This window comes from Lagenorhynchus albirostris, chromosome 19 (assembly GCF_949774975.1).
Source record: "Lagenorhynchus albirostris chromosome 19, mLagAlb1.1, whole genome shotgun sequence".
NCBI lineage: Eukaryota > Metazoa > Chordata > Mammalia > Artiodactyla > Delphinidae > Lagenorhynchus > Lagenorhynchus albirostris.
Window position 1 is genome coordinate 13018599 of NC_083113.1, and position 26638 is coordinate 13045236.

Sequence of the window (26638 nt, forward strand, 5' to 3'; positions counted from 1 at the left end):
CTCAACAGCCTCAAGGAGGTTCCATCCATGCAGAAGGAGGCTGGGTGGGAAGTAGACGTGCCTCTCCTTCTCCTGCCCGTCCTTTTTATGCTGACACATTGGGTCTCATAGACCCCATGGGAGAAAACAAATTTCAGAGGCTTTCACGAAGCCCAGAGCTGAGCTATAATCCTCCCCTTGTGTCCTAAGGAGCATCAGCACCAGTGCAGCTTTCTAGGTTGTAAACGAGGCCAGCTGCGTGGGTGGTCGTGTCCCCTTCAGGTGCTCCTGCTTCTCAAGAACCAAACACACCTTAGCAGAGGCCAAGGTTTCCTGAGAAGGTGAGTGGGGTGGATGGAACGTGCACAGGCAGAAACACGGAATAGAATGGTGCTGATGGTTGGTCTGAGGCGCCTAGAAACTGAGCGAGATCCCTTTCTGGCCATGAATGTAGAAAACTGCTTCTTCTTATCTTCTTTTTGGAGCCCCTGACATAAAAGGCTTGAGGAGCTCCTGGCCAGAGGGACTTGAGGGGTTTTGGTGGCTTCTTTCACCTAAGGCAGTCAGATTGGCTTACACAGCAAATTAAGTAAACATAACCCCTTTCACATAAACAAACAATTACAAAAATTTAAATGGCGAATGTCTCAGAAGGAAGGAAAAAACCCAATACCCCAAATTGTACATTCTTTAACCATTATTTAAATAATCCCTGCAGGGTAGCTTTCTGATTCCTTTCCCAAATCCCAGCAGATTGTCTCTGTTAAGAGCTGATTGTCCTCTAAAGCGATAATCCCTCCATCTCTGAGCATTGCCTTTAATGAAGCCCATAAAGTTATTAAAACAGTATGTGCATTTTTTGCAATTTCCATTTGGATTCACTTATGGACTTTGAGAAGTTGTTTTCTAGTTGCTTCTAGTAGGTTCTCTGAAGACAGGCTTTCAAAGGTTTAGGTGGTATTCTAGCTAAGTAGTAAGTTGTTTAGCCCTGGTCCTGCAGGTAGACAACCCTGAAAGTGGACAAAGGTATAGAATTTCCCAGTTCAGAATTGGTTATGTATGTGTTTTCCTGTGAATGGTGGGTTCACACCGGGCTTCAGAGAGCAGAAGTTTTTCCTTTTCCTCTCCTTTTCTGGCACATGCATTTCAGTGGATCAAGGACATAATTTTCCAGGTTATGGCAAATTCAAGTTAAACTCCAATATGAAAGGACTGGGGTGGGAAGGAATGAGCAAGTTTAAAACCAGTTTAGGTCAGGAAATGGGGAGGCGTGGAGGTTCTGGCAACTCTCTCCCAAGGTCTGCTTTGCCAAAGTTCAATGACAAGGAAGGTTGGGTTTCCTACAGACCTCCTCCTGGATGTACCTTTTCATCTACTGACACTGAAGGAAGGGACTGTGACTAGGCAGCCTGGAGGAGCCTCATTAGGGATGAAAGCGGGGGAAAGACACTATTCACATTTTCCCCGGAGGGCAAAGGGATCTCCTAGGGATGGGGACGAGAAGCTTGGAATAAGTGCAGTGAGCAGGACTGGTTGCATCACTTATTTTTCACTTCTGAATAAACTGTTTCTGTGGCTGATGGGGAGGCTGAAGTTGGTTTCTTTGATTCCTGGGCATTGAAGTTCAGGGCAGAATATGCAACTTCGTCAATCTGAAAGGAATGAACAGCAGTCAATTAAATCAGTGTCGTAGGCCAGGCCCTCACCTTGTCCAGTGTGATTCAGCACCACATGCTTTCACCACTTTGAAACTTTTAGTTCAGAGAAGGGCTTTTATTACCCATTTTCTCTGCTTACTAACATTCTATTGAATGTTCATTAGAAGAGATAGATTATGGAATGCTACAATGGAATATGATGATACAACAATGAGAATAAATGAACGACAAAGGCACACAACAATATGAATGAATCTCACAAGACAATTTTGAATCAAAGAAGCCAGACACATGTATACACTGTATTTTTCATTTATGTAAGTGCATAATCAGGTAAAACTAACCTAATGCACTGGAAATAAGGATAGTCATTACTCTTTGGAGGGAAGTAACTGGAGCGTTTTGTGTGTGTGTTTGTTGGGGGGGTTGATTTTTTTTAAATGATTTGGGTGCTGTTTACATAGGTATGTAGAAACTTAAACATTGTTAAAATATACTTATGATTGAAGCATTTTTCAATATCAATGTATATTCTATTGAAGGTTAAGATGAGAAAAATTCAGTACAATTATCAGAAAGTAAAGGAACTAAGACCTCAGATCTATTAGATTGGAAATTATCATTTGATAGTAAGAGCAGGGTCAGATTGGAGGCAGAAGAGGGAGAATGATCTAGTGCCTTCCTTGAGCTGGGCATTGTGTCAGGTGCTTTACCTTTGTTATGTCATTTAATTCTTTGAACTTCTCTTTGAAGGAGGCAGCATGTCCATTTTACACGTGAAAAAGCCGGGAATCAAAGAGGTTAAGTTACCAGCCCAAGGTCCCAGCCAGGATTCAAGTTCACATCTTGCAATGAGGTAGACTGGTGGGGGTAATACTTCTTTGTCTGTTGCTGAAGTGAGGAACTTTGAACCAAACTTGATCTCACTTTTGTATGTTCAAGAATAACCCATTCTACACAGAGATATTTCCATGAGAAAAGGAGCCAGTGAAACTGGCTGTGCTTACCTTGTTAGGTGAATTGTCAGAGTGGCCCTGACCTAGGGAAACAAAGGAGAGTTATCAACCCATGAAACTGCAGAACTAACTTATTGCCTCAGAACTAACTTATTGCCTCAGAACACGGTGTTCTGAAGCTGTTGTGCTTCTAGCTGAAGGAGGGGGCAGGTGGTGAGAGGGTGGGGTGGGGAGGTGGCCCATGATTAAGACTTAAGGAATTCGCTTCCCTCAGTCTGAGGTCCAGACCCCAGGGCATTAGACCAAGGAGAGGTGGGGAGAGGCCTCAGTGCACTTCCGAAGATTTCTTCCAGTTCACAAGGCATGAGTTTTGCCCAGGTGTGTGTCTCAGCAGCAGGCTTCAGCGGCAAGGAGGGGCATTGAGGCCCACAGTACCCAGAGCACCAAAGGCAGGGAAAGTCTCACCAAAGGAGATGCCCGCATCCGTAATAGAGGCAGGAGGGGGAAGGAGGTAGGATGAGGAAAAGGCTCCTGGAAACATGTCCATCTCATGGCCTGCTTGGCTTGCCTGGCCTAGGAGGGGCGAGTGTCTCTCCCCCAGCTGTGTCTCAGGGGAATCTTACATGGCTAGGAAGGGCGTGAGGACCTATGCCAGTTTAAGCTTGGGAAACTGAGATCCCCTCTAATAATTCAGAAGGTAGGGATTCACTTGGAAATCCGAGATTCCCTGGTAGGGCAGGGTATACAGTAGGACATACGAGCTCTCACTAGGTGAGCAGGTTTACTTACTCTGGTTGTGGTCTGAGGATTTGTGCTCTGTGAGATCGCGCTAGTCACTTGCCCTAAATAAATATCAGACACTGTGACTGCTATTCCCAGGCACAGGACCTTTGCTCCTTGAATTAGGAAGGACCCTGTCAGCATGACTCCTTGGGGCTCCTCAGTGTTCCTTTATACCTTGGTTGGTCCTCTTTCCTCTGAGGACCTCCTCCTTCAATCTACCCATCATCCCTTCTGGTGTTTACTCCTCTCCTGCTTACTGGCTGTTCACATTTGGGGCCATTCATGCCAACTGCTTCTGAGCTTATTTCTACCCTGACACCTTTCCCCTTTTGTAGGTAGATGCTGTTTCTTTGTCACTTTATTTATTGCCCAGGAGGCCTTTGGTTGTTTCTGCTTTTCTTAGGTTCTCTTCCTGTCCTGTCCCTCCCTCCTCCTGCTACTGTTGTCGACAGAGCGCAGGACCCCCTTCCTCCTGCTTCTTTCATTTCCTCATTAGTTTTCCTTCTTGGACCTTGGCTTCCCTGACTGGGGACAGAGGAACATAATTGGTTCTTCCCCCTCTAAACCAGGTGGGGATGGGAATAACTATGTCCAAGAGAGAGTAGGGCACAGGAAGCATGAAGACCAGGGAAGAAGAGACCCACAGGAATTAATGCCAAGAAGAAAGATTTTAGGAAGCATGAGGAGCAGATCCAGGTCCAGAGACAGAGATGAAGTCTCCTTCCCTCTCCCGAGCATGACGATTAGCCTCAGAGAAAGCAGAACAAGAGGAAAGGCATCATACCCTTCAGTCTATCTCATATACGGGAAATACACCAGAGGTTCAATCAGAGCTATGCCAGCCAGGACTCCAATCACGATGCAGGCAATAGCACCACCTGAAAGGCCAGTTGAATCAACTGTCATCGAAAGAAAAACGAAGAGTCAATGAAGGTGACATTATTTTACAGTGGGGGGTGCTCTGGGAAATAACTCTCAATATGAAATAGTCTCGACTTGTTCCTTCAAGGAATAAAATTTCTGTGGAAGGTTGCTGTGAGGTGACTAGCCGACTATATTTTTGTAATTTTTTCCTCTCTGACTGTATTTCTAGGTTGGTGGTTGGACATGCCTCAATTCCAGTGTGGCCTTTCTGCACTCAGATATTTTTGAAGGCTTTGGAAATGGAAGAAGCACTGATGGTTATTTTTCTATGTTTATAGCTTCCCATGTTTTCATGATTACATCTTTCTCTGGGTGTGGCCCAGGTGTGGCCACCATGAATATGTGCCTGTTAGGTGTCTTGGTGGGGATTTTTTGATGGAAGGCCCTCTGAATTCACTGCCCCTCTGCACAGAGACCACCCTTCACACAGGTTCCCAGCAGGAATATGAAATCAATCCCAGTTCTGCAAGAAATGATTTTTGTGTGTTGGGTGACTTTAGTTCAAGGACTCCTCACCAGATTTGCAGACACTCTCTTAGAACTGCACTGCAGCCTAAGACTTCCTCCTTCCCTTTCTCCTTCCCAGGGATCCAATATGCATCATGGTCTGAGGACCCGCCCAGGCTCCTCCCGCTCCTGCCCCACTTTCCTTCACAGGCATTTTTCCCAATGAATGTCTTGTATGTCTAATCCCATCTGGGCTGCATCTCACAGGATGAAAACTAACATACTAGATGTGAAACTTTGCACTCAACTCCTTTTTTTCTCTCTTCCATATTTACTCAGTAACATGTTCCTATGCGTCTTTTGTGTTATACCTTCCTTCCCCAAATATATAATACCTTTTGCCTCTTTGTTGTTTTTGTTTTTTTTTTTGCGGTACGTGGGCCTCTCACCGTTGTGGCCTCTCCCGCTGCAGAGCACAGGCTCCAGACGCACAGGCTCAGAGGCCATGGCTCACAGGCCTAGCCGCTCCGCGGCATGTGGGATCCTCCTGGACCGGGGCACGAACCCACGTCCCCTGCATCGGCAGGCGGACTCTCAACCACTGCGCCACCAGGGAAGCCCTCTTTGTTCTTTTTTATTTCAGTTCCCTTCACCATTCAACTCAAAACTGAAAATTAATGCTAATGTTAGCCATTGTTATGATGTACTTACTATGTGCCAGATTCTGTGCTATATATAATATTTCCCATATATCTCATTTAATTCATATAATAACCCTGTCAGATAGACATTATTTCCATTTTACAGATGGAAAATCTGAGGCTTCCAGTAGTGAAAAACCCAAAGTCATATGGCTAATAAGAGGTGGATCTAGAGTTAGGTAGTCCTTGAATCGGAGTACCTGATTTCACATAACCTACTGATAATAGTAGTAATTATAGCAGCTAACATTTTTGGAAAAATTTTCCTTTGTGTGTATTTTGCTATGGGTTTAATTGAATATTACATTAAATCTGAAACAAAACCATGAAGCAGGTACTTTTTTTTTTTTTTTTTTAATTTATTTTTTGCGGTACGCGGGCCTCTCACTGTTGTGGCCTCTCCCGTTGTGGAGCACAGGCTCCGGATGCGCAGGCTCAGCGGCCACGGCCCACGGGCCCAGCCGCTCCGCGGCATGTGGGATCTTCCCGGACCGGGGCACGAACTCGTGTCCCCTGCATCGGCAGGCGGACTCTCAACCACTGCGCCACCAGGGAAGCCCAAAGCAGGTACTTTTATTACAATTTTCAGCTGAGGAATCTGAGGCTCAGAGAAGTCAAGAATCCTGTGCAAGAATTTGTAATTGTAAATGCTTACATTAAAAAAGTAGATCTCAAGTCAGCAACCTAAATTTACAACTTAAGGGACACGAAAAACAAAACAAGGGAAAAAAAAAAACATACCAAAGCTAGCAGAATGAAGGAAACAATAGCAATTAGAATGGAGATAAATAAATTAGAGAATGGAAAAACAGTAGAGAGAATCAATAAAACCAATATTTGGTTCTTCAAAAATATTAACAAAATTGACAAATCTTTAACTAGATTGACTAAGAAAAGAAGATTCAAATTACTAAAATCAGAAATGAATGTGGGAACATTACTACCAATTCTACAAAATATGAGTACTATGAATAATCATTTGGCAACAAATTGGATAACTTCTACAAAATGGACAAATTCCTAGAAACATGAAAGCTGCCAAGATGAAATCACAAAGAAATAGAGACTATGAATAGACATAAAGTAAGGAGGTTAAACCAATAAAAAATACTTGACAAAAATCCACTAACCTTTCATGATGAAAACACTCAAACTAGGAAAAGAAGGAAACCACCTCAACATAATAAAGGACATATATAAAAAACCCACAGCTAACATCATCCTGAATGGTGAAAGATTGAAAGTTCTTCCTCTAAGGTCAGGAACAAGACAACAATGCCTGTTTTTTCCACTTCTATTCAAAATAGTATTGGATGTATTAGCCAGAGCAATTAGGCAAGAAAAAGAAATAAAGGACATCCAAATTGGAAAAGAAGAGTAAAATTATCTCTGTTTGCAGATAACATGACCTTATATGTAGAAAACCATAAAGATCCCCAAGAAAACTGTTAGAACTAATAAACAAATTAATCAAAGCTGGAGAATACTAAATCAACTTGTAAAAATCAGTTGTTTCAGGACTTCCCTGGTGGCACAGTGGTTAAGAATCCTTCTGCCAATGCAGGGGACATGGGTTCAATCCCTGGTCCGGGAAGATCCCACATGCTGCAGAGCACCTAAGCCCATGCACCACAACTACTCATCCTGTGCTTTAGAGCCCGCAAGCCACAACTACTGTGCCTGCGTGCCACAACTACTGAAGCCCACGCACATAGAGCCCGTGCTCCGCAACAAGAGAAGCCACCGCAATGAGAAGCCTGTGCACCACAATGAAGACTAGCCCCTGCTCGCCGCAACTAGAGAAAGCCCACGCACAGCAACGAAGGCCCAATGCAGCCAAAAACAAAAATAAATAAATACTATTAAAAAAATCAGTTGTTTCTATACACAAACAATGAAACATTCAAAAAGGAAATTAAGAAAATTTTATTTACAATACTATCAAAAATAATGAAATATTCAGGAATTAACCAGGGAGGTGAAAGACTTATACACTGAGAAACTATAAATAAACACTGCTGAAAGAAATTAAAGAAGACATAAATAAACGGAAAGACATTCCATGTCCATGGATTGGAAGACTTAACATGGCTAAGATGACAGTACTACCCAAAGTGATCTAAGATTCATCGCAATCCCTATCAAAATTCCCCAATGACTTTTTTTTTTTTTTTGCTGAAATGGAAAATCAGCCCTAAAATTCATATGGCATTTCAGGAGACCCCTAAAAGCCAAAAAAATCTGGAAAAAGAAGAACAGAGTTGGAGGACTCGCATTTCCTGATTTCAGAATTTGTTACAAAGCTACAGTAATCAAAAGTGTGGTATTACGGGGCTTCCCTGGTGGCGCAGTGGTTGAGAGTCCGTCTGCAGATGCAGGGGACGCGGGTTCGTGCCCTGGTCCAGGAAGATCCCACATGCCGCGGAGCGGCTGGGCCCATGGGCCATGGCCGCTGAGCCTGTGCGTCCGGAGCCTGTGCTTCGCAACGGGAGAGGCCACAACGGTGAGAGGCCCTTGTACCGCAAAACAGTGAGAGACCCGTGTCAGCCACTGTTGCCTCCTAGACTTGGCTCAAGGCTGGGCCTGCCCAGATTTGCCTGGGACAGGAAGTCATGGCCAGCCTGATATCCAGAGGTGAGAGTCCATGTACCTGGACCTGAGAGGGAAGGGTGTGGTCTGGCCTCCGGCAGTGGAGATTCAGTCAGGCTGCCTGGGGCACATAGGAACAGAGGCTACTCACAGATGACGTTCAGGGTGAATGGGTCACTGCGGCTGACACTCACTGGGTTCCGAGCTTCACACATATAGGGTCCTGTGTCATTCCTCGTGACATGGAATAAAGTGAGAGTCCTGTTGTCCTCAGACAGCTCCAGCCTGGTGCTGTTGGGGAGGCTCTGCTTGTTGACCCACCACGTGTGGGAGGTGTTCTGAGTCTCCGTCCCACATGTTAACACTACAGTGTCCTGCTCCATGGGGTTGGAGTTGTTGCTGGTGATGACTGGGGTGGGCAACACCGCTGTGAAGACAACAGAGAGAACATGGCCCCTTTTATACCTTGATTCCTCCAATAGCATCTTCAATCAGAGTTGGCATTTCTCACCTTTCAGCCAAACTGAGTCCTTAAAGAATAAGGCAGGTCTTTGTATCACAAGACAAATGCATGAACATCTGAACTCAGAGAGTATAAGGCCACCTGCTCTATGTCTGAGAGAAAGCACAGACTTCCTCGAGTGTCTGTCATGTATCAAGGTTTGATAGCAGTAACATAGGCCTGGAAATCAGAGACTCCTTGCTCCCTCATTTAGTTTTTTGTTTGTTTGTTTTTGTGGTACGCGGGCCCCTCACTGTTGTGGTCTCTCCCGTTGCGGAGCACAGGCTCCGGATGCGCAGGCTCAGCGGCCATGGCTCACGGGCCCAGCCGCTCCGCGGCATGTGGGATCTTCCCGGACCGGGGCACGAACCCGTGTCCCCCGCATCGGCAGGCGGACTCTCAACCACTGTGCCACCAGGGAAGCCCCCTCATTTAGTATTTTACTGACCAGGTGACTACCTGACTGACCTTGGGGTGTTCACCTGGAGCATGCAGGTCCTGAGACCCTCAAGCTGCACAGACCTACATTGCCTGGTGGAGACGTGTTTTCACTGAGTCCTCGATTTCCAAGGTTCCCTAGAGATAGGTAATGATGGGCCATCCCATAGTCCTTAAACCCCAAGAAGACTGGGCAACATGGCCTGGAACTGGGTGTTTGAGCAGAAATAACACATGGGACGACCCAGAGCAAGCCTGGTGGTCAGTCCAGTATTCAGGCTGCAGGGCCATGAGGTGGGGCAGTTCTGCCCAGGTGTTAAGGGTGATTGACAAGACAGTGACCCCGTAAAGGCTAGGCAAGTCCAAAGAATGATTAGAAAAGAGTGAGGGGGAGGGACTTCCCTGGTGGTCCAGTGGGTAAGACTCTGCGCTCCCAATGCAGAGGGCCCGGCTTCGATCCCTGGTCGGGGACCTAGATCCTGCATGTATGCCCCAACTAAGAGTTCGTATGCCGCAACTAAGAAGCCCGCCTGCCACAACTTAAAGATCCTGCATGCCGCAGCTAAGACCCAGCCAAAATAAATAAATAAATAAGTATTTAAAAAAAAAAAAAAGAGTGAGGGGGACATGCTGGCTGGCTTTGGCAGCAGAACCAACGTCTCTGCCCTTAGTCTTGGACAGAATTGATCGGGGAGAGGTCTGAGTCTGTTTTATAAAGAGAGGAATGATTTAAATTAGTAGAAACGTTCTGTGTTATGTTAATAACTTTAGGAGAAGAGGTCCCTGTCACCAGTTTCCGTGGACAGTCAGGCAAATGGGGAGGAGGCCCACCACTGGCGTGTGGCATGTTTTCTTTTCTTTTCTTTCTACCTCAGGAAACACAGGTAGAGCTGGATCAAATTTGTCTGAGTTGGGCCAAGTCTAAGTGAAAGGACAGTGGCTTGGGCACCTCATCGTCGGAGAGCCCTATGATACAGGTACCATCATGAGGACACACGGGCAATGAAACAGTCAGTAAAGCAGTCAGATGGCACAGGGTCTGTCAGCCCCACCCTGGGAAGGTCTTGGGAACCACTGAGAGGAACGGGAGGCTCCCAGAAGGACAAGAATGTGAGTCACAAATCAAAGAGGTGAAGTGAGCCACTGGGGACTGCAGACCTGTCTTTCTGCCTCTGACTTCCTGGTTGAGTCATGTAGGCCTTAGATTCACCACCTGTTACGTGGTATGTTCCACTTGTTGGCATCATGGAGGGAAAGAGCCCTGGACCAGGGCAAAGTGGGAGCTCATTCTCCCGGTGACCTGGGGAAACTGGCTCGTGTTGGAGCCTCGCAGAGGCTGCTGCTCCCACTGATTTCTGCGTCCTTTACTATTGCCTGGGAGGGTGGGTCTGGCCACAGGTGTTAGCAGGACGGGAACAGGGCAGTCAGCCATTTGCGGGAGTATCTGTGGAAGGCTTAAGGGTAGGGGAGCTGTGCAGAGCAGGGCCAGTCCCGGCTGGAAAGAAGGAGGAGGAAGATGAGAGACATGGAAGCAGCAGAGAGAGCAAAAAATGTCCATTTACAAGTGACTTCAAAGTGGGGGTTACAAGTGCCGTCAAAGATCAAAGATCCAAGAGCCCCGCTGCTGCCCAGAGGCAGGACCCCTACAGCCCTGGAAAACCCTCCCATGGCCGAGCAGCCCCACAGTCACCGTGAGACCTGGCTCCCAACGTGCTTTAGGGGCGGGTGGTCAGAGGATGGAACATGGGTCCCATCCCTGGAGAGACAGGCAGTAGGTGTGGCCAGTACCTCCTAGGATTCTGCATCCAGATTCCAGTGCCTGAAGAGATTATAGGTCATTCACTCATTCTTATACCTTCCATCCTTCCTTCATCAAAGAAAGATTGAGAGTTTACCTGTTGGGCCCTATGCTGCTTGCAGGTGTAGGTTGGAGAGTGAGGAAACCGAGTCCTTCCCATGTTATTCCAGCGGGAGTGACACCCAGCACATTAGGAAACAAATAAATAAATGATTTCTCATCCAGTGCAAGGAGCTTGTGCATTGGCTGCCTGAAGAGGGAAGGCCTGGACCTTCCTGTCACTGACTATGATCATTGATGCAGGTCATTTAGTTCTAGAGTAAACAGGATTCATTTTCCATTTCCTTTCACTTTCCATGCCCCAGTCTCCCTCTGAGCTGGGGATGCCCAAGAAGAAAGGATCTGAACCCACAGCTGGCTTCTGGGTCCAAAGATGCACAACAAGGCCCCCGGGATGGAGGAGAGGACGGGGCTGTCATCTTGGCATGACTCTGATTGGCCAGTCATGGTCTGTGTGACTCTGATTCAGTGAGTGTAATCCCCTTTAACTCAGTTTCTCCTCATTAAAATAGAAAAAATGGTAAATTGTCTCAGGATTGCCATGTTGCCTGTGTATTAACCTTAAATCATCAATAATTAACTGACCTAAAGCTGAGCATAGAGGAGCTGACCATAAAAACGGCATCTGTTATTAGTTGCATCCACAGGAGAGGGCTCCCTGGGCTGTGCCCGGTGGTCAAGGAGCTGCCAGGAGCATCTTCTGTCCTCTGTTCCTCCCTGAGGATGCTGACCTTCCTCTGGAGTCTGCTTAGTCCCCCTGGTGGTCGGCTAATAACCTGTCTTGCTCTCCATGCTGAGTCTCAGGTGAAGGCCCAGACTCCACCCCTGCCCAAATGTGGCTCTTGGGGCTGAGCCCTGGCTGGTGACCAGCTCTGAAGCCTTGGGACTCAGGCAGCTGGGAAGCCACTGCTCCCAGTCAACCCCGTCCAGGAGGATAAAGCCCAACAGTGGCAAATGTTCTCCGGGGTTGTTGGAGGCGGGAGCGGAGGAGCTGGGCAGGGGCTTCCCGGGGCTGAACTTCTCTGTGGGGGTCCCAGGGGGCCTTCAGGCCAGGCCCATACTGAGTCCTACAGGGTCTCCCTCAGTGTCATGGGCACAGGGAGGGGCCCAGGGGGTTGAACTGCGGCTGATCTTCCTCTGCTGTGTTACTCCCATCAGCCTGGTCCTTCTTCCTGCACAGAATGTCTTCAGGGTCCGGATTCTGCAAAAGAATTCTGATCCTTTGAAGTTTGTCTCCACTGTGTGTGTGTCCTGCACTAAATGTTCAAACCCCAACCTGGGATGTGATACAGAGGGGGATGGAGACACAGTCCAGGCCTGTCAGTCCTCTGTGTGTGACTAGAATTCACCCCACCCAACACCCAGAGGTCGGAGAGGAATCACTCACGGTATACGCGGAGTTGTGCAGCTAGTCTTTCCGTCTGTAAATCATTCTTTATGATGAACAGGGTGTAGTATCCTGTGTCGTGCTGGGTGACATTCTGGAACAGCAGGGATCCGTTGGGGTATATTGTCTCTCGACCGCTGTGTGCAAGCCCAGTGGTGCTTGTACTAACGTCTATTCTATGTGATGCAATTAGTTGGTTGTTCTCTACCCTTTCTCCTCTGTACCAGCTGTAGCCTAGAAGATCCCCTGTCACACTGTGGACAAGTAGAAGCACATCCGTGCCTTCTGCAGCAATGACGGGCACCGATTCAATAGCGGGTTTCACAGTGCTGAGCAGCTTCCAGAAGGTTACGAGTGCGACTAGGAGGGAAGAGAGAGAAATTAATATTCTGACCTATGTGTTGGGATGGAAAAATGGGGCCCTGGGTCCTGAGCAGGGCTCTTCATCCCTCAGCCTTGGTGTGTGTTTTTGTAGTGCGTGTGTGTGTGTGTGTGTGTATGTGTCTGTCTGTCTGTGTCTGTGTGTGCATGTGTGTTTGCTACTGGCTCAGGGTCAGCAGCATGACTCCCATTACTTCAGCCCCTCTGAGCTTGTTATTTCCTCTGTTTCCCCAGATGTCTTCCTGGCTCACTCCCTTGCTGCCCTCACACGCTTGTTCACACTCAGGGGCCTGTTGGGAGCTGCCCTCCCTGACACCTGCTCCGAAGACCCTCCGTCTTCACTTTCTGACCTTTCCCTGCTCCGTTTCCTTCATGACACTTGTCAGCACCTGACAGCACATTCTAGATCTCTTTGCTTGTCTGTCTTCCTCCCCATAGAGTGTGAGCTCTGGGACGGCAGGGACTTGTCTGATCCTGGTTGTAACCCAGGGCCTGGACCAGGCTCCAAATACCAGGTGAGGAAGGAATGAGTGTTCCCAGGGCCTCTACCGCCTGGTGTTTATTTGTCAATCTCTAAGGGTGGTGGGTAAGGACAGTGTTTAGCTTCCTGGTTGCGTTTTTTTCTGGATTGACACCCTGACATAAATTGTTATTGTCACCAGTTTTGAAAAATTACTGCTCAGTGATGAATAATTTGGAAAATGTACAGTAACTGAGGTTTTCCTGCCCCTCACCAGTTCCAGTTCATTGAGATTTTCCTGTTGCTCAGTCCCTCCCCCCACCCTCCCCTGCTCCCATGTCCTCTTCCCTCAGGTCCAGACAGAAGCCCTCTGTCCACTCTCAGAGCCCTGTCTCCCCCAGAGACCTCAGCCTGTCTCTGTTCTCCCACCCCTGCCCACACCCTGAAAATTGTCCCCTCTCACCTGCCAGCAGGAGCCCATTCCAGGGGCTGCACCCTCTGTGGGCATGGGCTAAGGGGGGCTTCATGGTGTCTGCTGTCTGCTGTGTCCCTCGCTCTGTGAGAAGAGCTTCAGCTCCCGAAATGCTCACGAGCACTGCTGTCTGATGTGTGAGCTCTGCTGTCCTTCCTCCCTCTGTGCTGGGCCTCCTCCTGGGGCAGGAGCACTTCGCTGGGTCACGTGGGCCAGGGGCGGGGTCTCTGCCCAGGGCCCTCCCTCTCCCTCCTCTCTCATTTCTGCCTGCCTTCTCTCTTCTTCCACCTTCCCTTCCTGTTTACAATTCATTTCCCTGTGAACCGCTGCTCTTTCTGCCTTTTTCAGCTTGACTCCTCAGCCTAGAAACACACACACACAATTTGCCATTGGTTGGGGGGAGCACAACCCTGGGGCTCCGTGTCCTGGGCATTCCCCACAGTTCGCAGTTGGGGTGCACAGTCAGCCTCTCCCCCACAGCCTCCCCTTCCCCTTCTGGGTTTTCCCTTTAGAGCAGGAGTCCTGCGGCTACATCTCATACCCTTGTCACAGGAATGTCACCCACACTGTGCATTGGAATCACTGTGGAACTTTATAAAGACTGTGAATGCACAGATGACTCCTTAGAAATGCTGTTTCAGCAGCTGTCCAGGTAACATGTATGCCCAGCCAGGCTGAGACCCCATAATGGGCTGGGGTAGACTCTTCCCCTCTCTTGTGCACACGGAGGGTCTGCAGATCCTGTGAAAGCACAGAGTCTGCCTCAGCAGGTGTGGGGTGGACCTGAGAGTCTGCATCGAGCTAGCTCTCGGGTGACGCTGATCATACTGGCCGTGGAGCACGGTTTCAGTAGCAAGGTCTGTCAGCACCACACAGACACCTAGAGGTCCCCAAACCAGGATATTATTTCCCTTTGTGACACGGAGGGTCTTTCCAATGTTCTCAAATGCTCTGAGAAGGTTTCCTTCTGTTCCTGCCAGAAGGCTCCAGGAAAGGATTGAGGGGCTGGAAAGGGTGCAAAGTGAGTGATGTCTGGTGAGAGGGACGCTCCTTCTCTCTCCATGGGGGTCTAGCTGGGCCACAGCTTCCTGGGACACACACTGATGACCTGAAGGAATAGTAGTTCCTAAAGGTGTGAAGTGGGCCAACTCCTGGCTGGATGGAGGAGCTGTCCATTGTGGGGAGCTTGGAGAGCTGTGGCCTAAGGTGACACTGGTGAGGGTCCTATTCTGCTGGGCTGAGGGGGGTCTGTAGCCCTTGGGGAGGCTCTAGCCTGTGGAGTAACTCTGCCGCCCTCTGGTGGACAAGGAGGGAAGTGCAGCCGTTACCGTGCCACGCTGCTCTGCATGTTTATTCAACGCCATGAACTTTTTACATGGGTTACATATCATGTGAATGCTGCATCATGTTCCAGCTCTGTGAGTCACAGTCTCTGCTGCTCCAAGAACTCCAGCCCCGTTCCTTAATGAGATGTCACCAAGCTCAGATTTCCAGGAATGTAGATGAGTCTGTGTTTGTCTCCAGTAGGTTATACTGTGTGCGTCCCTGGGAGACAGTAGTGAATGTGGCTGGAGCACTAGGTGATGGGTCTATGGGAAGAAGAGGCAGGAGCAGGGAGCCACGCTTGTCAGGAGGGGAAGGTCTGGGTCAGGGGAGCAGAGGGGTAAAGGATGGACAGTCAACTTCCCCTCTCGCTCCTGGGGCCTGGGTCAGGTGAGAAGGGAGCTGGTTCCCTCTTGTTCATCAAGAGCTGGGCCTCACGGGTGCCCTATGCCCATGGCTGAACTCTCGTGTTAAGTCCACTTTTATCCAGGGTTGTCGTTGGCGCTCTCTGTACACATAGGCTATGAATGGAGAGGCCCCTGGTCTTGAGGTGGCTTCACACACACAGTCCCACCCAGGGCCTCGGGGTAGCTCCCGCAGCGCCTGTGATCCTCTGCTTCTCCCTCCCCCATTCCTGGGGTTTCTTTCCTGTACCACCTTCTCCCTGGGACTCTGTGGACAGCCTCAGCCAGTGACCTCACCTGCTTCCGTTCTAGGCAGCTATCCCTGTGATCTCTGCCCCCTCACAATCTCTGGGCCTCACTATAGTCTCTCTCATTTTTTCTGACCCCTGATCCCTGTGAGGAAAGGAGGTTGAAGCTGAGATTGGTACTCTCCAGGTTCTATACTTTTTAGACAGCTTGAAAGCCAGGAACCCTGATGTGTCAGTGGAATCATTTTTGTGTCTCCCGGTGGAAGCATTCCTCCCTTTGGAACCAAGACCTCTGGGCCAGCAGAACATAAAGTCACGGGAACAGGAAGTGTAAATTTTGCTAGTGGATAATTAGAGGAGATCATTAGAGGAGCACAGGCTCCGGACGCGCAGGCTCAGTGGCCATGGCTTACGGGCCCAGCCACTCTGTGGCATGTGGGATCCTCCCGGACCGAGGCACGAACCCGTGTCCCCCGCATCGGCAGGCGGACTCTCAATCACTGCGCCACCAGGGAAGCCCAAACCCGAATATATACCTTTTGACTCCATTCACCCATTTCACACACACCCCACTCCTCATCTCTGGCAACCACCAATCTGTTCTCTGTTTTTGAGCTTGAGGTTTTTTGATTTGTTTTAAATTCCACATATAAATGAGATTATACAGCATTCGTCTTTCTCTGACATTTCACTTAACAATCTCCTCAAGGTCCATACATGTTTGTAGTAAATGGCAAGATTTCATGTTTTTAATGGCTGAATAATATTCCGTTATATATATGTACACCACATTATCTTCATCCATTCACCCGTAGATGGACACTTAGGTTCATTTCATATCTTGACTAATGTAAATAATGCTGCAATAACATGAGGGTTCATAAATTTTTTCAAGTTAGTGTTTTCATTTTCTTCAGCTGAATTCCCAGAAGTGGAATTGCTAGGTCATATGGTAGTTCTATTTTTAACTTTCTGAGTAACCTCCATTCTGTCTTCCCTAGTGGCTGCACCAATTTACGTTCCCACCAACAGTGCACAAGGGTTTCCTGTTCTCCACACCCTCACCAACATTTGTTATTTCTTGTCTTTTGGATAACAGCCATTCTAACAGCTGTGAGGTAATAGCTCATGCGGTTTTGATCTGCATTTCCCTGATGATTAATGGTGTTGAGCACTGTTTCCTATACCTGTTGGCCATCTGTATGTCTTCTTTGGAAAAACGCTTACTCAGATCCTCTGCCCATTTTTAATCAGATCGTTTGGTTATGTGCTGTTGAGTTGTATCAGTTCTTTAAACATTTGGGGTATTTACCCCTTATCAGATATATGACCTGCAAATCTTATCTCCCATTCAGTAGGTTGCCTTTTCATTTTGTTGATGGTTTGTTTCCTATACTGCGCAGAAGCCTTTTAGTTTGATGTAGTCCTACTTGTTGATTTTTGCTTTTCTTGCCTTTGCTTGTGGTGTCAAATCCGAAAACTCATCACCGAGAGCAATGTCAAGGAACTTACTGCCTATGTTTATCTTCTAGGATTTTTACGGTTTCAGGTCTTACATTCAAGTCTTTCATCCATTCTGAGTTAATTTTGCTTTATGGTGTAAGACAGTCATCCAGTTTTACTCTTTTGCATGTGGCTGTCCAGTGGCAGGATGGGACGGAAAGTTCCAACCCTCTAATCACTCCTTTGGGTCTACTAGCCACCAGCCCTCATCTTTAGATGCAGTCCAGTAGAGACCTCATTAACATAACAAAAGACACCTTCGTCGCTCTAAGCACTTAGGAAATTCCAAGGGTTTTAAGGAGCTCTGTGTCAGAAATGGGGACGAAGACCAAATGTGTGCTTCTGATTATAAACCACAAGATCACACCTTCCCCACATTCTTCAATTCCTTGATGGTACTAATCTCTGCAGTCCCTCCAGGAATGTGGTACTGCTTTTGATTTATTTTCCTAGGTCGAGGCAGTTCTAGTGGCTTCCACTTGGCCTATCCCCCCAAAATAGCCCTCACTCCACAGGTCAGGGAACCAATGTGGGGATTCTTCCAGTTGCTGAATATATCTACTCCAATTATGCATTTCAAAACTGGGGAAATAGCCACAGGATGAGTTCAGGGACCCTGTGGGCCCTTGTGAGATGGACTGGAGCTAAAACTCCATTGCTTGTCTGATTTCCATATGGTCCTACTCTGACTGGTGGGCTACGGTGACATTTTGGGTCACCTGCAATTAGTGTCAGTTCAGAGCCTGTGTCCATCAATCCCCCCAAAAGTCTGATTATGTCTTTTTCCCTGATGTATGGTCACTCTGGTAAAAGGTCAAAGGTCACATTGGGGAAGAAGTCTGGGAGAAATATTAACAGTAAAACAAAACAAACAAACAAAAAAAACAGGGCTTGCCCTGGTGGTGCAGTGGCTGAGTCCGCCTGCCGATGCAGGGGACACGGGTTCGTGCCCTGGTCCGGGAAGATCCCACATGCCGCGGAGTGGCTGGGCCCATGAGCCATGGCCACTGAGCCTGCGTGTCCGGAGCCTGTGCTCCGCAACGGAAGAGGCCACAGCAGTGAGAGGCCCGCGTACTGCAAAAAAAAAAAAAAAGAATCCGCCTGCCAATGCAGGGGACACAGGTTCGATCCCTGGTCCGGGAAGATCCCACACGCTGCGGAGCAAATAAGCCTGTGCGCCACAACTACTGAAGACCTCGCGCCTAGAGCCTGTGCTCCACAAGAGAAGCCACCACAATGAGAAGCCCGTGCACCGCAACAAAGAGTAGCCCCCGCTCGCCGCAACTAGAGAAAGCCCGTGTGCAGCAACGAAGACCCAATGCAGCCATAAATAAACAAATAAAATAAATTTATTAGAAAAGAAAATCATATATCTGTTAAGGGGTTAATGCCTAGAATATATAAAGAAACCCTACAATTCAACAACAACAACACTAAAAAAAACCCAAATTACCTGATCAAAACATGGTCAAAACACTTGAATAGACATTTCTCCAAAGAGGATATACAAGTGGCCAACTAGCTTATGAAAAGATACTCAACATCACTAATCATTAGGGGAATGTAAATCAAAATAACAGTAGGATATTACCTCACACTCATTTTATAGTGGCCATCATGCATGCACACACACACACACACACACACAGAGGCATGCAGAAAATAACCTGCGTTGGCAGGAATGTGAAGAAATTGGAAACTTTCAACACTGTTGGTGGAAGCATAAAATAGTGAATCTGCTGTGGAAAACAGTATATGGAGTTTCTTTCAAAAACAAGAAATAGATTTACCATATGATCCAGCAAACTCACTTCTGGTTTTATATCCCAAAGAATTGAAAGCAGGATTTTGAAGAGATATTTGCACATCCATATTCACTGCAGCATTCTTTACAATAGCCAAGGGATGGATGCAACCCAAATGTCCACAGAGGAATGGAAAAAGAAAATGTGGTCTATACATACAATGGAGTATTATTCACTTTAGAAAAGAGGGTACTTCTGGACTTTATGCTAAGTGAAATAAGTCAGTCACAAAAAGACAGACACTGTGTGCTCCCCCATATATGAGATATCTGAAGTAGTCAAAAATACAAAGAAACAGAAAAAGAACAGTGGTTGCCTGTTGCTAGGGTGGGGAGGGAAAAAATGAGGAGTTGTTGAAGTGTAGAATTTCAGTTCTGCTGATAAAAACGTGCCAGAGATCTGTTGCACAACTAACAGCCTACATATAACAGCCACTGACTGTATACTGGTTAAGGGTTATGATGGTAAACTTAATGCTCTGTGCTTTTTACAATAATTAAAGTTTTTTGAGAGGGAAATTTGGGGTTAAGAACCCTGGGGCTTTTGAGAACCTTCTGCCTTGAAGGGGAAGCTCTGGGCTCGATAAGTACAAAGTGCAGGTGGTCTGAGGGTTCATTTCCTGTTTCCAATCAGCCTGCTTCAGCCTCGGGCAGTTACTCTTGGGGCCTTTGAGATGGGGGTGGAGGCCCAGAGCTCCAGTGATTCTGGAGAGTATAGAGGCCAAGGTGGGCTAGGGCTCACCTGGATAATCCACCATAACCTTCCCATCAATATCTAATGGAATCACATCAGCAAAGTCCTGCTTTATAAGGTAACATTCACAGGTTCCAGGGATTACAACAGTGATGTCTTAGTGGGTAATCATTCAGCCTACCATACTGTCTATCTCCTGTTCATCAGATCATGGGGGTTCTCCCCCAACAGTGGCCTCCTGTGTGGGAAGAGCATATTTCAATGTCCTTAATAAGGTCCTACTTCAAAGGGCTTCACAAGTGGGTACCACGCCAGCTCCGCCCAGTTTCTCCCGTTTCTAGTGAAGCTTTGGCAGCCTGTATTTGGCGCCATCTGGTGGACACAGCGTGCCACAGCAGGTGTGCGTCCAATAGAAATACAGTACAAGCCAGGTATGTAATTTTTCATTTTTTAATAGCCATATTGAAAAAGAGGTGAAAATTATTTCAATAGTATAGCTTATCTAACCCAATGTATCTAAAACACACTCATTTTGACATGTAATCCACAACAAAAATAGCGAGTACTTTCAAATCTTTGTTTTATACTAAACCTTAGAAGTCTGGCGGGTATCTGACACTTAACAGCACCTCTCAGTTCACACCAGCCACATTTCAAGTGCTCAGAAGTCACACGTAGCGGTTGGCTGCCATATTGGACAGCACAGAGCTAGAGGAAGACTGAGGGGCAGAGAGAGGGATGAGTGGAGGGAAGGTGGGGGGAGGGGACTCTGAGAAGGGATACAGCCTGGGGGAGGGGTTGGCCTGGCCATAAAGGCTAAGAGGCAGTGGCATTAACATGTCCACGTGTGTGCACACACGAGATGGTCCTTTGCACGCCTCCCATGCACGCATTCAAGGTGCAACAGAACCACAAATGTGATCTCCCCCCAGAATCACCCTCCTCTGTGTCCCAGTCCCCCAGTCCCGGGGATAACACCCCTCCCCACCCCAGCCCTGCCCATCGGTCTCCTGAGCCTCCCTCCCCCGGGGCTCTCCTCCCTTCCCCACAGCCCTGCCTGGTCCAGCCCCATCCTAGCCCACCAGGGTCCTCTACTGACCAACACTGTAGCTTTTTGAAATATAATTCACACATCATAAAATTCACCCTTTTAGACTTCCCTGGCCGTCCAGTGGTTAAGATTCCGCTCTTCTAATGCAGGGGTTGCAGGTTGGATCCCTGGTCGGAGAAATAAGATCCCACATGCCACGTGGCATGGTCAAAAAAAAAAAAATTATAAAAAAATAAATAAGATAAAATTCACCCTTTTAAAGTATAGAATTCAGTGCTTATAGTGTATTCATGTTGGACAACCATCACTGTAACTAACTCCAGAACATTTTCATCATCTCAAAATAAAACCTTGTGCCCATTAAGCAATATTCCTCGTTCTCCCCTCCTCTCCGCCCCTGGCAGCCACTAAGCTACTTTCTCTACGGATTTGCCTCTTTTGGATATTTTGTATAAATGAAATCATACCATATGTGGCCTTGTATCTGGCTTCCTTAGTGTAGCATAATGTTTTCAAGGTTCATCCATGATGCGGTGTGTATCAGTCCTTCATTCCTTTTAATGGCTGAATAATGTACAACTGTATGGATACATGACATGTTGCTTATCCATTCATCCTTGCCTTTGCCTTAGGAGACAAATCCAAAAAAAATTATTGCTGTGATTTATATCAAAAAGTGTTCTGCCTATGTTTTCTTCTACGTGTTTTTGACTTCAGATCTTACACTTAGGTCTTTAATCCATTTTGAGTTTACTTTTGTGTATAGTGTTAGAAAATGTCCTAATTTTATTCTTTTACATGAGTTGTCCAATTTTCCCATTTACTGAAGAGACTGTCTTTTCCCCTTTGTATATTCTTCCCCTTTGTGTATTAATTTTTTAAATTAATTATTTATTTTGGCTGCACCAGGTCTTAGTTGCAGCATGTGGGATCTTCCTCGTGGCATGTGGGATCTTTTTTTTTTTTAATTGCAGCACGCAGACTTCTTAATTGTGGCATGCATGCGAGATCTAGTTCGCCGACCAGGGATCGAACCAGGGCCCCTTGCATTGGGAGCACAGAGTCTTACCCACTGGACCACCAGGGAAGTCCCCGTCATACATTATCCCCGCAGACTGCGGATTCATGTGCAAAATACATGCTGTCATTGCTTAAAATAACTGAGTTTTGGGGTTGTTTGTTATGCAGCAGTAGATAGCTGCAGCAATGCTCATCCTGCTGGTCCATGGAACGCACTTTGAGTAGCAAGAAGCTAGATCACTAGACCTTCTAGGACTTTTGCATGTGCAATTTTCCTTCTTGTTACTCTTTTCCCATTCTCTTTCTCTGCTTGGCTCTTTACTTATTCCTTAGGTTCTTTTCTAAGAACACTTTCCTGATGTTTCAGGCTGGGCCTCTTGCCTTATCTGAGTCCTCTCCCATCCTGCTCCATGCTCCCCGGTGAGGAAAAATGCACGCTTATATTTTTGCAATTCTTCTTCAAAACACTTTCTATTTGGGAGTGAGGATATTCCCAGAGAAGTGAGATGTTGGCAGATGGGGGAGTCCGTGCTCCCCCATCCCGGCCCTGATCATCTTAGCTATCTCTGTGTGTTAAGGGGTCCCCCCACCTTGCTGGGCTGGGAGCTCCAGGGGGCAGACTTGGTGCTGACTTGATCATTGCTGGATGTAGCTCAGTAAGTTGGCATTGAGAAGGACAGTACCGGCGAGGGGGAGCTGACCACATTCACCCAAGCTTCCCTGAGTGTTTGACTGAGGTGATTCCCCCATAGATGTCACCTCTATGGCCCAGGACATGGCCCAGAGCAACTCCCATCCAGACATCAGGGGCCACCCATCATGCTGTTCTTGAACAGTAAGCATTCCCTCCCAAGTCGCCCCCTCCAGTCTCCCGTCTGTGCCTCCCTCCCTCCCGGTCTCGTTCTCCCCAAGAGGCAGAGTACCTTGGCATTTGTGAAGCATGACCCAGACCCTGTGGCCATGGAGCCCCACCTCCCCAGCCTTGGTGACCCCCACGGACTCGATGTAGCTGCCAAGAGACCCGAACTGCCCCCAGCCTCTTTCTAGAGTGCCCAGTGTCGGAGAGGGGGCTCTGCTTTGTCTTTCCCCTTCCCTGGGTACTGGGGTCTGACTTCCAGCATTCTCCCCAGCACCACCCCCTACAGGAGAACTCCCAGCAGCTGCAGACCTGGCTAAGGTAGGCAAAGGAGGACCAGTTTGAGGATGGAGCCCAAACCCCCAAACCCCTCGAGTCTTGGGTGACTCCAGTGCACAAAAAGAAGCAGAGTATTTTTAAATTTTATTTTATTTATTTATTTTTGTCTGTGTTGGGTCTTCGTTGCAGTGCGCGGGCTTCTCACTGAAGTGGCTTCTCTTGTTCTAGGCGCGTGGGCTTCAGTAGTTGTGGCTTGCGGGCTCTAGAGTAGAAGCAGGTTTTTCTGAAGACAGAAATCCCCACGGACAGGAATTCAGCACCTGCCAGCATCTCACTTCTCTGGGAATATCCTCACTCCCAACCAGAAAATTGTTTTGAAGAATCGAAGAAACGCAAGCGTGTATTTTTCCTCACTGGGAGTAATGGTTTTATGAGGAATGTCCAACTGTCTTCCCAGAAGAGCTGTCTCTCCTCAGGCTGGAGCCCTCCACCTGCTGTCTTGGGCATCTTTTCTACAAATGTGGACCTGGACAGGAGTTATATTTGCAGCCCTGCTTCTATCTGCCTGTCTCCTGAAGGTGGCGCTGTAACACAATTGCAACGCGTCTGGGAATATCGAGGAAACCTCGCCGTTCATCTGCTCACACCCACATTCCTTTTTCAAACGTCTGAAATAGTGCAGTGCAAGAGAAATACAGTGGGAGCTACTTATGTAACTTTAAGCTTTCTAGCAGTCATATTTTAAGATGTAAAAAGAAATAGATGAATAAGCACAGGAAAAGATGCTCAACATCATTAGTCATTAGGGAAATGCAAATCAAAATCAGAATGAGGTATCACCTCACAGACATTAGGATGGCTATCATGAAAAAAGGAAAAAAAAAAGAAAATAACGTGTTGGCGAGGAGGTGGAAAGTTGGAACTCTTGTGCACTGTTGGTGGGAATGACAAATGGTAGAGCCAACAGTATTGTACTTCCTCAAATAATTACACAGAGACTCACCGTACAATCCAGGAATTCCACTTCTGGGGTACATACCTAAAAGAATTGAAAGCAGAGACTTGGACAGATATTTGTACACACTTGTTCAGAGCAATGTATTTCACCACAGCCAAAAAAAGGTAGAAACAACCCAAGGGCCCATCGACAAATAAAATGTGGTTGTACATACCACATGTATGGAATATTATTCAGGCTTAAAAAGGAAGGAAATTCTGATACACACTGCAACATGGATGAACCCTGAGGACATTATGCTAAGTGACATAGGCCAGTCACGAAAAGACAAATACTATGTGATCCCACTTACATGAGGTCCCTAGAGTAGCGAAACTCATAGAGACACAAAGTCGAAGGGTGGTTGCCAGGGGCTGGGGGAGGGGGAATGGGGACCTGTTGTTTAAGGGGTACAGTTTCCGTTTTGCAAGATGAAAACACATCCACACAACAACATGAGTATATTTCACACTACTGAATTGTACACTTAAAAATAGTTAAAAGGGTAACTTTTATGTTATATGTATTTTACCACAGTAAGAGTTTACAAACAGGTGAAATTAGCTTTAGTCACATTTTTATTTATCCCAGAATATTATCATTTCAAATATTATCATTTCAAAATGTAATTAATTTTTACGATTATTGAAATGTTGTCTATTCTTTTTATCACACCCAACTTGGAAATTCAGCGTGTATTTTACACGTACAGCACACCTCAGTCAGACCTAGCCAGTTTTCAAGCACTCAATAGCCATCTGCACGCATCTCCATCATATTTGCAAAGACCCACACCTCCCCTGCAACACACCTGCAGCGCATCTGCAAATACACCTAGAGTTTCTCTGCAAGCCTCCCACATCCCCTGCAAACATGCCCGCAGCTCAGGGGCCCACCCCTCAGTCTAATCTCCGACATTTTCAGAGAAAGCACTTGCTCAAGGAGCGCGTGCCAATGCCAAATCGACGTTTGCAGGTTGATTTGACCTGCAAATCTCCCCATCTTCTTGGCATAAATTTGCATACCATTCATGGGTCCAAAAGCACAGCAGCAGGGCCTCAGATAGTCATTTCAAAGTCAGGGAGGCGGTGACCTGGGGCTGGACCGCAGGCCCCCTCCTGCTTCCCTTCCAGCTCTCTGTCCTCCTCCTCTTCCAGGAAGGTGATCAGTTCCTCCTGAATTGCCCCCATCTCCAAGCCCAGGCTGCATAGCTGGCCCAGCAGCTGGACATCCACCAGGCGGAGGTTCACCTGCGGGTGGGAAGGGGCAGTCATGGGCATCCCACCCCAGAGGGCAAGGGGTTAGTGTGCCCCTGCCATGAAACCTGCGTGGGAGCAGGTCTCAGCTCAAGTCCCAGGATCCTGAACCTTTTCCTAGGCCCATCAGCACTTCTTTGTAAAATCCAGTTTTGGCAAGAATCCCCCCTCCTCCTTATTTGATCGGGTTCCTCACCCTCCCCCCTCCCCCAGGTGATGGCGGCTCACCCTGACCCGCCTTCAGCAAGAATCCTGCTAGATAGGTTGAGCCAGAATCCCCCCTATACCCCTGATGTTTCCTCCTTGGAATTTTCTACCCCCTGACCCCTCTCCTGCTCCTTGGCCTTAAATTCCCCCTTGCCCATGCTGTATTCAGAGCTGAGCCCAATCTCTCTCCTCTACTGCAAAATCCCCATCACAGCAGTCTTCATACCTAGAGCCTTGCCATCTTTAACAGGTGTCATAAATTACTTTCTCTTTAACAGTCCTGGCCCACAGCACCGCAGGTGGGATCCTCACTCTGTCCCTGGACTCTGCCGTCCTGCTTCTGTCTCTGATCTCTGCCCTGTCTCCCTTTGTCTTGGTCTCTCCATTGCATTGTCCCTCGCTGTCTCCATCTCTCTCGTTCTTTCTCTGTGTCTTGAGCCCTAGTCTCTTTGTCTCTCTTCTTGGGTCTCCCTCTCTTGTGATCTGTCTCCATCTCTCTGTCTCTACTTGGCTGTCTCTGTCTGTCTCTGTCCTTCCATATCCCTGTCTTTCTGTCTGTCTCTGTTTCTCTGCCCCTGCCTTGGACTGTCTCCACCTCTCTGTCTTTCAGATTTAATGAGTCTGTCCTTGTTGCGGCTCTCAATCTCTGCTTTCCATCTCTCGTCTCTTTCTGGGTCTCTCTGTCTCTGCCTCTCTCTAGTCCTGTCTCTCACTCTTTGCGTCTTTCTGTGTCTCTGTCTGTGTCCATCGTTCTCTGGGTGTGTCTGTGTCTGCCTCTGCCTCTATTTCTCTATTCCTGTCTCTGACTTTCTGTCTTTCAATCTCTGGCCCTTTTTACTTACATTCATTCCTATTCATTTATCCACTCCCCCCACCCCATCTCTTACCCCTCCAAACCCCTCACTCACCAGCTCCTTCCAGAGCCACAGCAGACTCTCCCTGGCACCTCCAGTGTCAGCCCCTGGGAGCATGAGGGTCTGATCCACCCTCTTCACTGGGGGCACCACCCTCAGGGCCCGTGGGGGTGGGCCCAGCCCTGGGGGCACCAGTCCAGCCTGCCTCAGCTGCTTCCACAGCTCCATAGTCTCTGAGCAGTGGCAGCCAGGAGCAGGAAGTAGCAAGGTCCAGAGTGACCCAGTCCCCTGGGGAGCCGGGGGCTGGGTGGGGGGAGTAAAGGGCAGTGGGGGGTAGGAGAGGGCCAGCCCCACCCCCTCGGGCCACCCAAAGTCCATTCTCCACTGAGAATCAGCAGCTTCGTGTGTTTTTGTTTTGTTTTAATCAAAGTCTAACCTTAACTCTGCTCACAAGGATCCAACCTCAGCCTCTCTGGCGGAGGTCAAACTCCACCTCTCCCGGCCTCTTCTCAGGCCTGACCCCTCCCCAGTGTGTGGGTGCCAGGCCTCACTCGTCCCGCCCCCTCCTGGGTCCCACCCACTCCTCCTCCCCAGCCTCCCCTGCAGC

At 47.8% G+C, this 26638-nt stretch overlaps 3 protein-coding genes across 10 annotated transcripts in view; 1 reads left to right on the forward strand and 2 right to left on the reverse strand.

The window, feature by feature from the left end:
* LOC132509619 (carcinoembryonic antigen-related cell adhesion molecule 1-like) lies at positions 1-13683 on the reverse strand. Of its 5 annotated transcripts, none has more exons than XR_009537074.1 (6): positions 13527-13683; positions 12223-12582; positions 8232-8464; positions 4161-4275; positions 2645-2676; positions 1550-1631 (listed from the first exon to the last, which is right to left on the reverse strand). XR_009537074.1 is itself a non-coding variant. In XM_060130846.1 (6 exons), the coding sequence occupies exons 1-4, from the start codon at positions 13588-13590 to the stop codon at positions 4169-4171; spliced, it is 807 nt and encodes a 268-aa protein (XP_059986829.1). In that variant the 5' UTR covers positions 13591-13683; the 3' UTR covers positions 1550-1631; positions 2645-2676; positions 4161-4168. The 5 variants fall into 5 exon arrangements, 4 of the variants coding, with proteins under 4 accessions (XP_059986830.1, XP_059986828.1, XP_059986829.1 ...); XM_060130846.1 differs by having other exon boundaries at positions 8189-8464; XM_060130847.1 differs by lacking the exon at positions 4161-4275 and having other exon boundaries at positions 1-1631.
* DMAC2 (distal membrane arm assembly component 2) overlaps positions 9965-26638 on the forward strand; it is a 25188-nt gene continuing 8514 nt past the window's right edge. For both annotated transcript variants that reach the window (XM_060130840.1, XM_060130841.1), the window contains exon 1: positions 9965-10087. In XM_060130840.1, coding sequence (XP_059986823.1) covers positions 9980-10087 — 108 coding nt within the window. In that variant the 5' untranslated portion in view covers positions 9965-9979. The remainder of the gene's footprint in view (positions 10088-26638) is intronic.
* On the reverse strand, positions 22891-26409 carry ERICH4 (glutamate rich 4). 3 transcript variants are annotated; one of them, XR_009537186.1, is made up of 4 exons: positions 26086-26409; positions 24740-24964; positions 23721-23756; positions 22891-22979 (listed from the first exon to the last, which is right to left on the reverse strand). XR_009537186.1 is itself a non-coding variant. In XM_060131604.1 (3 exons), the coding sequence occupies exons 1-2, from the start codon at positions 26407-26409 to the stop codon at positions 24773-24775; spliced, it is 516 nt and encodes a 171-aa protein (XP_059987587.1). In that variant the 3' UTR covers positions 22912-22979; positions 24740-24772. The 3 variants fall into 3 exon arrangements, 1 of the variants encoding a protein (XP_059987587.1); XR_009537185.1 differs by having other exon boundaries at positions 22928-22999; XM_060131604.1 differs by lacking the exon at positions 23721-23756 and having other exon boundaries at positions 22912-22979.